General features: G+C 34.7%; 1 protein-coding gene across 2 annotated transcripts in view; it reads right to left on the reverse strand.

Moving 5' to 3' along the window:
- LOC148950545 (uncharacterized) overlaps positions 1-15,933 on the reverse strand; it is a 43,851-nt gene extending 27,918 nt beyond the window's left edge. The window contains exons 1-2 of one of the 2 annotated variants that reach the window (XM_089091649.1): positions 15,808-15,933; positions 13,778-13,921 (exon numbers count right to left, since the gene is read on the reverse strand). In XM_089091649.1, coding sequence (XP_088947775.1) covers positions 13,778-13,880 — 103 coding nt within the window. In that variant the 5' untranslated portion in view covers positions 13,881-13,921; positions 15,808-15,933. Of the gene's footprint in view, positions 1-2,103; positions 2,211-13,777; positions 13,922-15,807 lie in introns of those variants that run through there. The other variant, XM_089091650.1, reaches the window with a different exon arrangement.
- Between the last annotated feature and the right edge of the window lie 1,614 nt (positions 15,934-17,547).

Consider the following 17,547-nt stretch of genomic DNA (forward strand, 5'->3'; position numbering starts at 1 on the left):
TTTTTTAAGGGGGGGCATTTTTATCCTTGACCCCCCCCCCTGGATACGGCCTTCCTCTATGGCATAATGGTTCAATTCAACAGAGCTTTTGAGCGCCATAAGAAATGAGAAACATGAGGCAATTTGAATTGACTACACATTTCAAACAGTTTGTGGTAACGAACTGAAAGTAAGGAGCGACCCGGTTCAATAGTAACCAAAACTCTAAAAAACGGAATTTTGATACCAATAGATACATCAAAAGAATCGGATTTTTATGCTGTTTTCCAATATATAAGTTCCATCAGATTTAGTCCTACCCATCAAAAGTTACGCGCTTGAGAAAATTTGCCTGATTTTCGAAAAAAGGAGGAAACACCCTCTAAAAGCTATAGAACCTTATTGAAAATCACACTATCAGATTCAGCATATTAGAGAACCCTACTGTATAGGTTTCAAGCTCCTATCTGGAAAAATGTGAAATTTTGTATTTTTTACCAGAAGAAAGACCCATGACGCGTTTTTATATGTTTTTTTTGTTTGTTTTTTCCCCCAGGGGTGATCATATCGACCCAGTGGTCATAGAATATCGTGGGAGGGCTCATTAGAACGGAAGTTCAAAGTTCTAATGTCCTTTTTCAGTGACCAAAAAAATGGAGGGCAAAAAGGCACCCTCCGACACTCATTTTTTTCCCAAAGTCACCTGATCAAAATTTTGAGATAGCCTTTTTGTTCAGCATGGTCGAAAATCTAATAATTATGCCTTTGAGGATGACTTAATCCCCCAAAGTCCCCAGGGGGATGGCTGAAAGTTATGAACTTTACCCAATGTTTATATACAGTATTGGTTATTCGGAAGCATACAGACATTTTCAGGAGGGTTTATTTCTGGTCGGGGGGGTCGGGGGTTATGTGGGAGGGTCTTTCCATGGAGGACATTTTAATGGGGGATGGGACATTGTGATGAAGTGGGCGCTGGATTTCCCAGTGTTATTAAAAAAAAACGATCATAAATTAATTAAAAAAAACAAGTTTTTCAACTGAAAGTAAGGAGACACATCAAAACTTAAAACGAACAGAAAAAGATTACGTATATGATTGGGTTGCCCCCTAGTCAATACCTCGCTCCTTAAGCCAAAGATTTTTTAGTACTTTCATAAGAGCTATTTATTCTAATTAACGGCCTTTGTGATTCGAGCTTTAGCGTAAAGAGAACAAAAATTCGAACTTTAGCGTAAAGAGCGAGGTATTGACTAGAGGTTAAACCCCCTAATATACGTCTTAAAAATATATGAATATTGAAGTTCGTTAATTTATTTTATAAAAGTTCATTTTAGTATATTACGTATATTTATTACTAATACAAACGTTCATAAATAAAATTAAACAACTTTCGAGAAAGCCATTTTACCAAATAAAATTAAAATTAATATGCAAATTTTGTTTTAATTATTCATGTACGGTGAGCCAAAATCAAACCTGCATTAATTCATAAACGTTCAAAAATTCAATAAAAAAATAAGTTCTTTTAACTGAAAATAAGGAGCGACATTAAAACTAAAAACGAACAGAAATTATTTCGTATATGAAAGGGCCTGTCCCCCTCCTCAACGTTTCGCTCTTTACGCTAAACTTAGATCCTTTCTCACAACTTTCTTTTTTTAAACAACAAAAAACTTCAGCGTAAAGAGCGAGGCGTTGAGGAGGGGAAAGCCCCTTTCATAAGCAGAATAATTTCTGTTCGTTTTAAGTTTTAATGTCACTACCTACTTTCAGTTGAAAAAAACTAGTTTTTTTTATTTAATTATAATAAAAAACTCCCTTCTGCTATTTAACGCTGTTTCAAATCTAAATAACGAAAGAATATTGAACTAGTATCTAAACAGTAGGATTTTTTAAGGGCATTACAAGTTTGAAAAATTCCAAGGGCTGCTCAAGTGTTATTGTTAATTCAGGGACTCAGAATAATACATATTAAAAAGCAGGGAAATTCGGAAAAACTTATAACTAATTCTTGAAAAATCATTGATATTTTCAAAAGTGTTTGAAATCCATTAGATATCAGTTATGCACACATGGAAAGTTGTAAGTGTTAACTGCCTATAACGAATAAACTAAGCTTACCCAAATTCATTTTCCTGCTTCAGTTAACTTTACGCACTCTTAGTTCACAAATTACCCGTGTACCTAGTTCAATCGAGCATTCAACCTTAGCGGTTACACATGAACACAACTGACCCGGAGTTGGTTAGGGTCATACCATGGCTGGAAAAGGACCGCCTAGCCGTTTCTAATAAACTCCTCCTCTTTTTAGAAAAAGTGTGTTAAATGAGCCTAGATCTTAGAACCTGGCATATCCTAAGCTCCAATTGGTTGCAAGCCGTTTGGAACAAGAATAAGTGAGCTGGCGAAGGAAAAGAGATATAAAAATTTGTGCCTTTGTGGGTGATATAATATATTGGTTTCAGATGTTCCGTAGATGAAGGATAAGGTATCTCAAAGGGTTAGCGCAAAACATTTGGAATGCATAAAATGTTCTTTTTTCCCCTGGCAGAATGTTTTTTTCTGTTTCATTATCAATGCCGACGTCTTCAATCCTCATTTTTCTCATTGGATTCCCCCCTTTGTTATATACTTTTTTTCTCAAGAAAAACTTATGTCTCTTCGTCAGAAATGACATTCTAGTTTTTTTTTTCTGGGAAAACAATTACAGAGCAGAGTATTCCTAAAACGATATTACATATTGTACACCATCTTATTTTCCTCTTTGATAAGTGCTTGTTTTAATTTTTGACCTCTAGGGTTTGAGATCTATAAAAATATAAAACCTATAAAAATAAAGTTTCATTGATTTTATGACCTGCCTTTGACTTCAACTCAGATAATTCAAAGGCCGAAGTCCCAAGCACCTGCCAAACTCTGATAGCTAAATTCTTTGAGGCAAGAGCCTGAAAGTTGTGTCGAATTACCTTGGAATTACTAAAGTAATTGAAAACTATTAAGATATGGAAAAAGATGCTTGGAAAGAAATTCCGAACTTTGTTTTTTAGTCTTTCTAAAACTTATTTTTATTACAATGCCAAGTCTAAACTGAAGAATCCAGTATTTATTCCTGTCTCTCCCTCACTTTTTATACTTTTTTTTTTATACCTGTACCCAGTCAAAGATGTTTGTTAATAGCCAACTACTAATGGTAAAACTTAGGAACAGAACACATTTGAAGGGATCCCTAGAAAAATTCTCAAAACTAAATCAAAACAATCACAAATGCTAATTTATTTTATTGTTAAAGGTGCATTACTCCATTCAAAACTTGACAAATTTGAAAGCTTGACAAAGCTGGTTTTTACGGAACTGGTTAAGGGACCGAAAGTTTGGCCATCTTACATTGCTGAGCCTACGGACGCGCTTATTCTGATTTAATAATTTACAGAATATGCAGCAGCCCAGCTATCCCGATCCAGGGACCAAATGTGCTTGCACTCTTCCACCTGAAAGGCGGGGATATACCAAGCGGTTAAATAGTAAGGATTCATTGCTTCATTCAGTTGCATGTGGTTTGAAATTGACTTTTGTTATTCTAATAAAGAAGAGGTGAATATACTATGAGCAAATAAAAAAGTAAACCCTTTAAATTGCCATTGCTGAAACCTAAGGCTGTCAACAATGAGTTGCTGCAGACGTCAGTGGTATACTCTAAACAAGATTTTGCGTGGGTGATGGTGAATTTCATAAGTTCGGCTGTTTTGTCAGCTTTTCCGTTAATATTAAAGTGCATACCCCCTTCCACTTCCTTTAACTCCCGTGTCCATTACAGGAGACTAAATCTCGCAATTGAACTAAGCACTATTCCAACAGCCTCGTTCATTGCTTCATTCAGATGCATGTGGTTTGAAATTGAGTTTTATTATTCTAATAAAGAAGAGGTGAATATACTATGAGCAAATAAAAAAGTAAACCCTTTAAATTACCATTGCTGAAACCTTGTAAAGGAAATTTACAACCCCTCGCATTCAACAAAAAAAAAATCACTTTTTCTCAGGAGAAGCAGTGGGAGGCACTGGAACATCATGGAGAGCTGTTTAAGGACTCATAAAAGCTAATTTTTATGTCTTATCTTTTTTATATATATATTAGACTAGATAAGGTCGTCATAAAGTGCCACATGGTACACTAAAAGCACAGTTTGGGTGACACTTTTGGAATGAAAGGCCGGACCGAACACACAGACGTCAAATAGAGCTAATTGTGGGCTCATTTATAAACTAATTTGTACATTAATTTGCTCTTTTTAATTTTGACTAAATAAGACAACTGTAAAGTACCTCATATTACCCAAAAATTGCAATTTGGGCTGTGTTTTCATTTTAACAAAAGAAAAAACAATCAAAAAGGGCATTGTCCTAATACCTTTTTCTCCAAATTATTGGGTGGGGGGCAACTATTCCCCCCTCCCAAATGACATTTCTGAAAAAAGTGACATTATTTTATACCAAAATATATATCCTGTTGGGAAATGTTTTGTTTTATTTCATAAATTTTAAAAATGTGTACTTTTTGCCCTTTCATGTCCCAAGTTTCTAAAATGTGTCACTTTTTTGCCCTTTTATTTCATTGTGTCCCGGCACATGGGAGTATGTCCTTTTGACATAAAATGTGTCCTGTTGGCAACGCTATTTTGTTCTGAAGCAAATTAGAGTGCAGCCGACAAGGAAATTAAAACAGATTCCACATGATAGTAAGAATTATCATTCAGACTAAAGTCAAGCAGATATTATATTAAATATGAATGGACCACCATCCTCTAATTCCCTTCTCTTTACCCTGAAGTTATACTTGCTCTTTACTAATTTAAATAGAAAAAACAAGTTTTTTTAACTGAAAGTAAGGAGCCACATTAAAACTTAAAACGAACGGAAATTATTCCGTATATGAAAGGGGCTGTCCCCTCCTCAACGTTCGCTCTTTACGCTAAAGTTATTTACTGTTTTAAAAAATAAAGTTGTGAGAGAGAGTCAAACTTTAGCGTAAAGAGCGAGGCGTTGAGGAGAGGACAGCCCCTTTCATATACGGAATAATTTCTGTTCGTTTTAAGTTTTAATGTTGCTCCTGACTTTCAGTTGAAAAACTTGTTTTTTTTTATTTAATTTCTGAACGTTATTGAATTAATGCAGCTTTAATTTTGGCTCACCGTACATGAATAATTAAAACGAAATTTGCGCAGTAATTTTATTTTTTTTTGGCTAAATGGCTTTCTCGAAATTTTGATCTGACGTAACTTACGAATTAAGTTACGTAAAGATCTTCTATATTCGTACATTTTTATTACGTAAATTAGGAGGTTCGCTCCATAGTCAATACCTCGCTCTTCACGCTAAAGTTCAAATTTTGTTCCAATTCCTTAAGAGTGACCCCTTAATTCGGTTGTTAATTAGAATAAATAGCTCTGATGAAAGTACAAAAAAACTTTAGCGTAAAGAGCCAGGTAATGACTAGGGGGCGAACCCAATCATATACCTAATAATTTCTGTTCGTTTTAAGTTTTGATGTTGCTCCTTACTTTCAGTTGAAAAAATTGTTTTTTCTTATTATTTAATTTCTGATCTTTTTTTTTTAAATAATGCTGGGAAATCCGGCGCCCCCTTCATAGCAATGTTCCTTCCCCCATGACAACTTCCTCCATAGAAGGATCCTCCCACGTAACCCGACCCACCACCCTTCACACCCCCAACTACCAGAAAAAATCCCCCCTGAAAACTTCTGTATACTTCCCTATAACCAATACTATATGTAAATATTGGGCAAAGTTCATAAGTTGGTAGACCTTCCCCAGGGGACTGTGGGGGATTAAGTCGTCCTAAAAGACATAGTTATTGTATATTTCGACGATGTTGAACAAAATGGCTATCTCAAAATTTTGATCAGGTGACTTTGGGAAAAAATGAGCGTGGGAGGGGGCCTAGTTGCCCCCAATTTTTTTGTCACTTAAAAAGGGCACTAGAACTTTTAATTTTCGTTCGAATGAGCCCTCCTGCGATATTCTAGGACCACTTGTTCGATACGATCACCCCTGTGAAAAAAAACCAACAAATAGAAAAAAAAACAAATAAACACGCATCCGTGATCTTTCGTCTGGCAAAAAAACAGAAACAAAATTCCATATTTTTGCAGATAGGAGCTTGAAACTTCTACAGTAGGGTTCATTGAGACGCTGAATCTCATGGTGTGATTTTGTTAAAGTTCTATTCATCTTTTTAAAAAAAGGCAAATTTTCTCAGGCTCGTAACTTTTGATGGGTAAGAATAAACTTGATGAAACTTATATATTTGAAATCAGCATAAAAATTAAATTCTTTTGTATCTATTGGTATCAAAATTCCGTTTTTTAGAGTTTCGATTACTATTGAGCCGGGTCGCTCCTTATTTACAGTGCGTTACCACGAACTGTTTGAAACATAATAATTTTAAAACGAATGTAGTTGGTTAGTAATCATAAGTGCTTTATCCACCTACTCTGCGCTCATTTGCTCTCAAAGCATTGCGATGCAACAGATAAAATTTGGGTAAAAATAAAGATTAAACATAGTAGGGAGGGGGGGGGGCAATAATATCACGGGTAATACCTCTTTGCTTTAAGGTTTGCTGTTCCACTTTACTTTCATGTGAAAACTAAATAGTCCAAAATAAATTTAATCCCTGAGATGGTTGTGGAATGTATTTTAATTGGTTTTACTGTTGTCGTTTTTTTCTTTCTTTTTCTCAGTAATGACCGTTTTGAACGGTTTGCCGCATATGATTGGTAGAGGACTCATTTGAAAAACGCCGTCGGGAAAAACTTTTATGACAACCAATGGCCTGAAACTATAAAAAAAATGCAAAATCTCAATGGCCGCGCGGAGGTAAATTTTGTCCCTAAACATATTAAATAAAACAGTTTTTATACATAAAAAAAGCTAGGCTAAAGTTTAAAGGGAACTAAAATTATCCTAACTATGATGGGGACCGTTCTTCCTACTATTGGTTAACTTTTTATCAAACTCTTGTTAAATCTCCCTTTACATTACCCACACTTGACGCTTGGAGTTTCTTCTTTTCTTTCACTTCTTTTGTAAGAGTCGTTTGTATGAAAGAGTGGTTTTGGTTTACTTATATTACCCAATAAACTTTTAGATTAAGTGTTTAGAAAGGAAATTGTTAAATAGAATACCTGCAACTACTAGCTAAAATATTTATTGCCTTCTAATGCATAGAGAGAAAGCTAAACTTTAACGTAAAGACCAAAGAACCGAGAGACACAGTGGCACCCTCAGGCACGTAAGCCCAAATTATTTTAGTTGATCAAGTTAACAAAAATCGAGGGGAGGTAAATCAGGTAACCATTATAGAACAACGACTTTATTTCATAATTTAAATAAAAAGGGCTCACAAAGCCAAGAAAATTTAAGATTTCAGGGGGATGTGGCCCAAAGGCTCCTCTGCTTACATCACTAGCTCCCCCTCACATATTTAGGATAATTTCAATTCATTTTAAGCTTTGGCTTTGTTCTTTACTGCTACATGTTCTTTACTGTAAATGTTACTTATTCAATAGGAAAAACTATGAGAAAGCTATATAGGCAATTACACGTTGTCCCTGTTTCAGAATTCATACTGCAATATGGTGTCGCATTTGTCCCTATGCTTGTACGCGGTGACAACAAAATGAAAAGCCATTACATTCTATATGGATACTGCGTAAAAAGCTGTATAGTATTGCACTATTGTACACCAGCGTTTGGTATAATGAAGAATGTCTTAGTTTCTTTTTGAGGGGAGCGGGTTCCCCTGATCTCAAAAATTCAATTTTTACAACAGAATTTCCAAAGTTTTCGTCGGAAGTCCTTCTGATCGGTGTGGCCAGGGAATTTAACTTCTAACCTTCCTTATTTATTGGGCTAAGCGTATGATATTCGCTGGTTCCCCCGTTGTTGCAAAACTATATTGCAGTAAAAAGATTAAAAGTAAAAGAGTAAAAGTAAAAGATTACACTTGCATTACGCTATATGATTCGTCGTGGTCTCCAGGGCTGATGAAATTCATCATGTTGTGAAGAGTGCTCAATAAATCATAGATTAGGTTCACTTACATAAAAAAGGAAGTGGGAGCTCCCCATGAGCAACATTTTTCTAAAGACTCTTCACCTAAGAATACAAACAGCAGGACGTAACAGATATTTCTGGCATTTCAGACCACCTTAAAAAAATTACAAGGGGTCACCTTTTTCATGGGGACGATTTTCATGGTCGAATCATTGTTATGTAAAAATTAGGCTAAACCAAAAGGTCTGGGGTGGCTGGGGCGGGAGCTCCTCCTTATTTAGATTACAGTAAAATTAAAAATTAAAATGATCAGAAATTAACTTTTATAGCAGCAGGGCTGCTACTTTATTTACCATTATCTCTTTACGCTAAAGTATTTTTTTTCTCAGTGATTCAAGAATAAATGTTCTTTTACAAGAACAATGAAATAATAAGTTTGAAAAATAAAACTTTTTATCAGGATAAAAACTTATCAGGATGATCAGTTTATGATCATACAGGATAATCACGGTTGCAGCATTAGCTCCTACCTAGTATTAAATTTAAAAAAAACAAGTTTTTTCAACTGAAAGTAAGGAGATATATCAAAACTTAAAATGAACAGAAATTGTTTCGTATATGAAAATGCTTGCCCCCTCCTCAAGACCTCACTCTTTACGCTAAAGTTTTTTATGGAATAAAAAAAACGATTTAATATTCCAATTAAACGGCCCTTGTTTTTCAGGAGTCGTTCTTAAAGAATTCGGACATAGAGTCAAATCTTAGCGTAAAGAGAGAGGTCTTCAGGAGGGGGCAGCCGTCCTCTGTGAAAAGGTTGTCCAGCAAATAGCCCTTCGCCTATTAGAAATTCGCTCCTGCAGAGAGTTCCCCCTGGAAAAACTATCTCGTGAAAATCTCCCCCCCCCTCTACTGAAAGATAATCTAGAAAATTCCAACCCTGTACAAATTTACACCGAACGATTCCCGTTAAAGTCCCCACATGTAATATTGAATAACAAGCCGAATCTTTTGATATATTTGTTAATATTAAAATTCGTTTTTTCTAGAGTTTTGGTTACTGTTGAGCCGTATCAGGAGTTTCAACTACTTACAGTTCGTTACCATGAACTGTATGATAAAGTGAATTACTCTCCATAAGAATCGTAACTTTAAAACACTTTAGGAAAAAACTGTCTAGTGAAAAAAATCGTTTAAAACTGATATAGGAACGTTAACTATTATTTCAGGAGCGTTAACGGCATTTCATAAAGGCTTTTTAGTTTTCACTTACCAAAGGGATTGAGAAGGGGAATGTTCAAAGGAGGGATTATGTACCTCCAATTAAAGGTTTTGAGCAGGGATATTTTAATGGTACGCTTGCTATGCTGCCTAGCCTTTCCACTCAAGAAATGACCCCTAAAAGTGTTATTTTCGGTGTTACATGTCACTTTGCACTGATGCTAGAGAGATAAGAACGAAAAAAGCAACACATCAGCGTTTCAAGGTATTTTTCTCCCGATAAATACTTTTTGTATCTAAATTTAATTACTAAGACAAAAAGAAAGAAAAGTTATTATTCCTAAGACAACTTTAAATATGATTTTTTCCACTAGGAAGTTTTTTTTTCAAAATGCGTGTTTTAAGTTCTCAGTTACAAAGGGGACAGGGATGTAAAGTATTTAAAGGGAAATATTTTGGTTAACTTCCGGTGATAATAAGTTTGAAAAATAAAAATTTCTTTCATGATAAAAAAAGATCAGGAAGATCAGTTTATGATGATACAGGATGATCATGTTTGCATAAATAACCCTTACCTAGTATTAAATTTAAAAAAAAGAATTTTTTTTTTAACTGAAATTAAGGAGCAATATCAAAATTTAAAATGAACAGAACTTGTTATGTATGTGAAAAAGGTATCCCATTGCTCAAGACCTCACTCTTTACGCTATTTTTCTTATGTAATAAGAATCATAACTTTAAAACACGTAAGGAAAAAACTGTCTAGTGAAAAAAATCGTTAAAAACTGATTCAGGGACGTTAACGAAATTTCATACGGGTTTCTAGTTTTCACTCACCAAAGGGCTTTAAGAAGCGAATTTTCAAAGGAAAGGTTATAAATCCCCAATTACAGGTTTTGACCAAGTTACAAAATTAGCCATGTCTTGATGCCTGCAAAATACTTGATTTACAATTCAATTTGGTAAGTTTTCACTTACCAAAGGAATTGAGAAAGGGAACGTTCAAAGGAGGGATTATATACCTCCAATTACAGGTTTTGAGCAGGGATATTTTAATGGTACGCTTGCTATGCTGTGTAGCTTTTCCACTCAAGAAATGATCCCTAAAGTGTTATTTTCGGTGTTACATGTCACTTTACACTGATGCTAGATAGATAATAACAAAAAAAGTAACACATCAGCGTTTCAAGGTATTTTTCTCCCGAGAAATACTTTTCATGTCTAAATTGAAGTACTAAGATAAAAAGAAATAGAAGTTATTATTTTTAAGACAACTTTAAATATGACTTTTTTCGTTAGGGAGTTTTTCTTTAATGCGTTTTTTAACTTCTCACTTACAAAGGGGGTAGGGATGTAAAGTATTCAAAAGGAGGGATTTTGGTTAACTTCCGGGGATAATAAGCTTGAAAAGTAACACTTTTTATCATGATAAAAATTGATCACGAAGATCAATTTATGATAACACAGGATAATCATAATTGCAACAGTAGCCCTTACCTAGTATTAAATTGAAAAAAAAACACATTTTTTCAACTGAAAGTAAGGAGCAATGTCAAAACTTAAAATAAACAGAAATTGTTACGTATATGAAAAAGGTTTCCTCCCCCTCGAAATTTCACTCTTTACGCTAAAGTTTTTTTTTATGGAATAAATAAAAAAAACGCTTTAATATTCCAATTAAACGGCCCTTGTGTTTCCGGAGTCGTGTTTAAATAATTCGGACATAAAGTCAAATTCTAACGTAAAGAGTGAGGTCTTGAGGATGGAGCAGCCTTCCTCTTTGAAAAAGTTTTCCCGCAAATAGCCCCTCCCCCGCCCCTATTAGAAAGTTGTCCTGCAGAAATTTCCCTCTGGAAAATTAATCTCGTGGAAAATCTCCCCCTCCCCTGCTGAAAGATACTCTAGAAAATTCCAAATCTGTACAAATTTATCCCGGACGATTCCCGTTAAATTCTCCACATGTAAAATTGGATAATAAGTCAAATCTTTTGGTATAACTGTTAATATCAAAATTCGTTTCTTTTAGAGTTTCGGTTACTATTGAGCCGTGTCTAGCGTTTCAACTACTCACAGTTCGTTACCATGAACTATTTGATAGAGTGAACTACTCTCCATAAGAATCGTAACTTTAAAAACACGTAAGGAAAAAAACTGTCTAGTGAAACAAAAAATCGTTAAAAATGATTCAGGGACGCTAATCGCTAACTATTATTTTAAGAACGTTAACGACATTTCATACGGGCTTTTTAGTTTTCCCTTACCAAAGGGATGGAGAAGGGGAATGTTCAAAGGGGGGATTATATACCTCCAATTACAGGCTTTGACCAGGGATATTTTAATGGTACGCTTGCTATGCTGCCTAGCCTTTCCACTCAAGAAATGACCCCTAAAAGTGTTATTTTCGGTGTTACATGTCACTTTACACTGCTGCTAGAGAGATAAGACGAAAAAAGTAACAAATCAGCGTTTCAAGGTATTTTTCTCCCGATAAGTACTTTTTGTATCTAAATTGAAGTACTAAGAGAAAAAGAAAGAAAAGTTATCATTCCTAAGACAACTTTAAATATGACTTTTTTCATTAGGAAGTTTTTCTTTCAAAATGCGTTTTTTAAGTTCTCAGTTAAAAAGGGAGCAGAGATGTAAAGTATTCAAAGGGAGCGATTTTGGTTAACTTCTGGGGATTTTTTTTCACCAAAGATATTTCATTGGTAGTTGGTGAAGGTTTCCCCCAACCTTTCAAGTCTAGAAATGGCAACAAAAACAGCCATTTGGTGCTTTACGGTGACAAAATCAGGACAAAATTATAGAAAACACACATACTTAAGCACTAGCTTTCAAATGAGCCCTTACGCCACTCAATATAATGTTCTAGTACCTCCCTATGCCAGAATTCAAACTTCACGATATCCTGGTGCTCATCGAACAAAAAAAAAAAACACATCAATGATACACAGGGTAACCATTGGTCATCACATATTTTCAGCTTGAGTGACTAAAAACCTTCTGTTCAGGGTCTTTAACCATGGTGATTCTAATGGTGAACTTTTCCTTTCAATTTATTTCCATTTTGCAGGGCTTTAAGCTTTTTTTTATGTTTCCATAAAATAATTCGGCAATAAACTTTTACCATAAAGGATAACACAAATAATACTTACAATTCCTGAATTGGCTTTGAATGATAAATTTTTCTAGCTAGAAATTTGTTTTTTCATACGCGTTTTCAAACTTTAGATTACTATGGCCCGAGGTTTACTCTTTACTAGGCTGCACCTATTGCCACAACCATGACCGTCCTCAGTGATCAGGGGCTGCTGCACCATCAGCTCCCTGCCATTCTTGAAGAAAATGTATGAATAGCACCTCACTGAAATCTTAAAAAAAAAAAAAAAAAAAAAACATAGCAATCTGCTGCTTCCAAATGTTTATTTAATGATTGTCTTTCAAAACATTACATCTGAAAAATTCAATTATTTAAAGCAATTAGAATAAATAAGGTATTTCCTTCTCGAAGTATTTATAACAAAGCATTTTGATTTTTAACCTTTTTATATTTTTATTTTTGCGTAAGAGAATTAATTCTTGAAGTACTGAGAATTCACCCTTGCAGCGTGAAAAGTTAGAGGTAAATGAGGTAGCAACCCCACCGTTATATATTTTAGTTGAACTTTTCAGCTGAAGCGCTAGCAGGCTTGAAACTTTCTTTATTAGGGGATTTCTTCTCTATCACGAAGAGCGAATTGCAAGGAAGAACCGTAGAGCTTATTCATCTTCTTCATAAACGACGGGTGAAAACCTGTGTTAAGTGGTCTACCTTTTTATTCGTTTCTGATGAATTTCAGAAAAGGAAAATTTGTTTTTATGCAAGTGGTTACACAAAGAATACAAATAACAATGCAACACAATTACAGCAGTTTCGTAATTATTATTAGTCTATTTATTTGACAATCACTTGGTGACTATCATTAAATCAAACTGCTTTTACCATCCAATATACACAGGAAATATCAAACAGGACGCTATGCCATATAGCCTTTACGGAGTGCCTGCTGCAGTTTTAGAAATAAGACATAGCTTGTGCTAGATTTTATACCTTAAGGTAAAGTAATAAAGGATTAGCTTGTAGGTATGTTAAATTTTAAAAATAACAACATTGGGTTGGCATCAGGAACTGGAAAATAAAGTTGGTTTTAAGAACACAGCGTAATCTGAGTCTTTAAGTAGCATGTTGTCATTTTTTTTCCTGTTTTTTAGAAAAAACCCTTCTTGAGATATAGTATTTTTAAATTTTCGAGGATTGACAGCTACAGCTTTAATGGATTGCCAAAAAAAACTCGAAGCATTGCTACAGTAATAGTTTAGTCGACAAATCTGAACAATGGTTGCTTTACATTGGCCTAGCGGAATAATTTTTTTTCTTTACTGCATCTTCATGACAGAACCATTAAAGAGGTTTGTTTTCATTTCTTAATCAGCAGTTTCTCCAGTGATTTTTATTTTTGTTACCTGGAATTTGGGAGATATGGATTCCATCTTTAATCCACCTTGTGGTGAAGTTGCCAGGGTGCCCCCTTGCTTCACAAGGAAGTTCTACTTCTTCACCTTCCATCCGAGTTTGGTTTCTTGGAGGCTCAACTATTACAGCACTGCCTAAAATAAAACAAACTATTTTTTAAATGAACGATGTGGAGACTAATTTGAACAAGTTCACAAAACAAACAGTATATAAAATTAATATAATCAATGAACTAAGTCCTCCCACTCCTAATTGGCTGATTACCCCCACCTCCCTTTCGGAAAAATCTCATACTACGGTTAATTTAAGTATATGTGTATCTAGTGATCAAGCCATATATAACGATTGGTGTTTGCTTTATTATTTTCCCTTGAAGGACATTTTTGTAAAACTGCAACAAGATAGGACTTAAATGTCCTACAGTGACAAATATTTTGTTTCACAATAAAGTCCAAGTCCATCAATTCAGGCATCTTTTATTCTGATAATTGTAGTTGAGCGTCAAGAAATTTTTTAGAAATGATTTTAACTTCATTTTGCTTGGTGCAAATTAACAATTCTTAAAACTAACGAAAACAACTGAGATTTCCTTTGTCCGGCCTTCTTCTATTGAAGCAATTTGAACTGTTCTTACTAAGCTATCCTATTTAGATCAGAACAAGTTTTGTCTCACAGCGACAGAAAGATTCAAAAATAGGAGGTGTTTTTTAAAACTTAGCAGATGGTGTCAGAGAAGTTTTGTCAGGTCGGGAAGGTCTATTTGAGCTGATTTTCTATGGACCCAGTACAACATGACTCAGGATTTCGCAGGAGAACTAAGCCATGCGAGGCCTGAAAAGGTATCAGTCCTAAAAAGTATTTTGTGACTCAATCAGCATGACTACGGACCCTGCAATACATTTCAATATTCAAAATAAGAATGTTAATGGGATATATCAACGGGCCCATGTAAACCGACCCCAAAACGTCATTTCTTTTTCTCGATTATATCCACAGATCCTCGCAATGTTCATGAAATTGATGTATTTCGGCACACAGCTCTTTCCAAAAAGAACTGTTATGCACTTGACTCCATCCCTGTGTCCTCACTATCAATGCTCATAGACAAATTCAAAGGAGAATTTTAAGTTATTTAACAGTGTACTCTTTATATGAAAGATAGATGAATCGGTTCAACTTTCACAATTTAAAGCTAGCAGAATACAACTGGTTGACAATTTGTCCATTTTAAAGGGATGCGTAACCACGTCTAAGTTTCATTAATTTAATTTTTTCGCTTCCATTCTCTCTCCCTCTCATTTGTCTTCCCCCCTCCCCCTCCTTCCATTCTCTCTCTCTTACTGAAATAGATGAGAAATTAATTTCTTGCCTTTTTATTGTGACAACTATTATTTCTTATGGATTCCCCACGGTATTTCTTTCCACTTTTTTTTCAAGGACCTTTTCCTGAATCTGGGTGTGACATGTTCGCTTAGTCTGTTAAAAATGACTTTCTTGCTTTCAAATCCAACACTTTCTGCTGAATATTATGGCAGCTTAGAAACGAAAAGAATATTCCAGTAAGGAAAGGACTTAATAATATCAAAATAATTTTGCTCTTTATTTTCATGTGATTGTTTTTCTGTTCCTTCGTAACATTGCATCTGATTCAATCTAAATATAAGTAGAGCTCTCGCGCCAAGCTCTTCAGATCTTTAGGATGAAGTCTAACTTTTGCATGATAGTACTTCAGAAATGATAATTAGAAAAAAGGCGATCCCTTAAGATTTCAAAAGGGGGAATCTGAAATATCAAAATGATTTTTCGGGTCGTATTGCTACAAATTTTTTTATATATTTGAGGAACAAAATTTTTGTATGTTTGAGCACTCATAAAAACATATTTTCTTGATACATTTTTTGTTATTAGAAGTTTCGTTTTTTAAAATTATGCTAAACCAAAAGGTCTGGGGTGGCTGGGGCGGGAGCTCCTCCTTATTTAGATTACAGTAACATTAAAAATTAAAATGATCAGAAATTACCTTTTGGTTACTTTTTTAGAGTTTTGGTTACTATCAGCACATGTTCCTTTTGCTTGCAGTGCGCTAAACTATCTACCACACCTGGCTAATGCAATATTTGACGAATTTAATTCTTTTATAGTAGATCGATGCCACTCAGATATAACTCTGTGAGTGGTAATAATTGTAATTGTCATCCTTTACTTTGAAAAATCTGGCGAATCCTATATTTGATGACAGTAGCCCTTTAACTGTAAATTAACTCCATGACATCAATCCAGTTTAATTTAATTAGAATTTTTGTTTCTTATTCAAACAGTTTGATGGGCTACTGTTAGGAAAGCCCTTCCGAAAATAAAAACAGGGCACGCCAATTTTCGTTACGCTGTCATTCTAAGAAAGCCATCACATATACGAACGCCTTCTATAATATAAACTGACAAAGACGAACTTTTGGCCTGAAATGTATCCTGTTTTGATTATCTTTTCCAAGGCACCGAATAGCTGTTGTGGCGATGTAAATGTCAGAATTACAAAATGAGTTCATATCCGTTTCCAAAGCGTAGCGACGTCGACTTGTCGGGCCCAGTCTGAACATTGTGAGAATCAACTAATCTTTTTTGGCAAATCTATAATAATTTTTCAGGCAGAAATTTGTTCTTCTCTTCTGATAAAATCTTAGGGTCTTTTTATTTGGTTACATTATGAATCAAACAGCTCGTGGTAACGAATTGTAAGTAAGGAGGGACTCGGCCCAATAGTAACCGGAATTAAAAAAAAAGAAATTTTTGTAACAATGAATACATAAATAGATTTGGATTTTTATGCTGATCCGAAATATATAAAAATTCATTAAGTTTGATGTTACCCATAAAAGTTTATGAGCCAAAGAAAACTTGCTTGATTCTCGAGAAAATAGGGAGGCATCCCCAAAACGCTTAATGCAAATCAAACCCTCAGACTCAGCATATAAAACAACTCTGTTTTCTAGGTTTCAAACTCTTCTCTACAAATATGTAGGATTATGTATTTTTTGCCCGAAGAAAGATCATGGATGTGTGTTCATTTGTTTTTTTTCCCAGGAGTGATCATATCAAGCCAATGGTCCTATAAAATTGGAAGAGGGCTAATTTGAACGAAAATTAAATGTTCTAGTGTTTACTTTGAGCGTAAGTTATGCAATTTATCAATTTTTCGCACACAGTATTTGATATTAGGAAATATACGGAAATTTTTCCCGCGGGGGGGGGGGCTAATTTTCAGGAGAAAATTTTCTACTGAGCGAAAGGGGCTTTTCCTGGCTGAATATGGAATATAATTAAAAATTTAATAATACAAAAATTAGTGAAAGTAAAGAGAATTTCTCAGGGTGCAATTTTCAACAGGAGAATTTTACACGGAAGGAGTTTTTCGCGGAGAAGTGATTTTGCGGGGGAAGTTTTTCCCGGAGAAGGGAGGCGGTTTTCCTTGCATAATTTGAAAAATGATCCGAAATTAAATAATATAAAACAAGTTTTTCCAGCTGAATGTAAGGAGCTACACTAAAACTCCAAACGAACTGAAGAGATTCCGTATGTGAAGGCCCATTCCTCAACCTTCATTTTTTACGCTAAAGTTTGAATTTTTGGCCCAATTCCTTAAGAAAGACTCCTGAAACACAAGGACCGTTTAAATAGAGCAAGAAACTTTTTAAAAGTGCTAAAAACTTTATCATAACGAGCAAAGGGTACAGAAAGGGGCAGCACACCCCTAATACACAGA

The sequence above is a fragment of the Artemia sp. Qi Xiang Cuo genome, chromosome 7 (assembly GCF_049724085.1).
Source record: "Artemia sp. Qi Xiang Cuo chromosome 7, ASM4972408v1, whole genome shotgun sequence".
NCBI classification, from domain to species: domain Eukaryota; kingdom Metazoa; phylum Arthropoda; class Branchiopoda; order Anostraca; family Artemiidae; genus Artemia; species Artemia sp. Qi Xiang Cuo.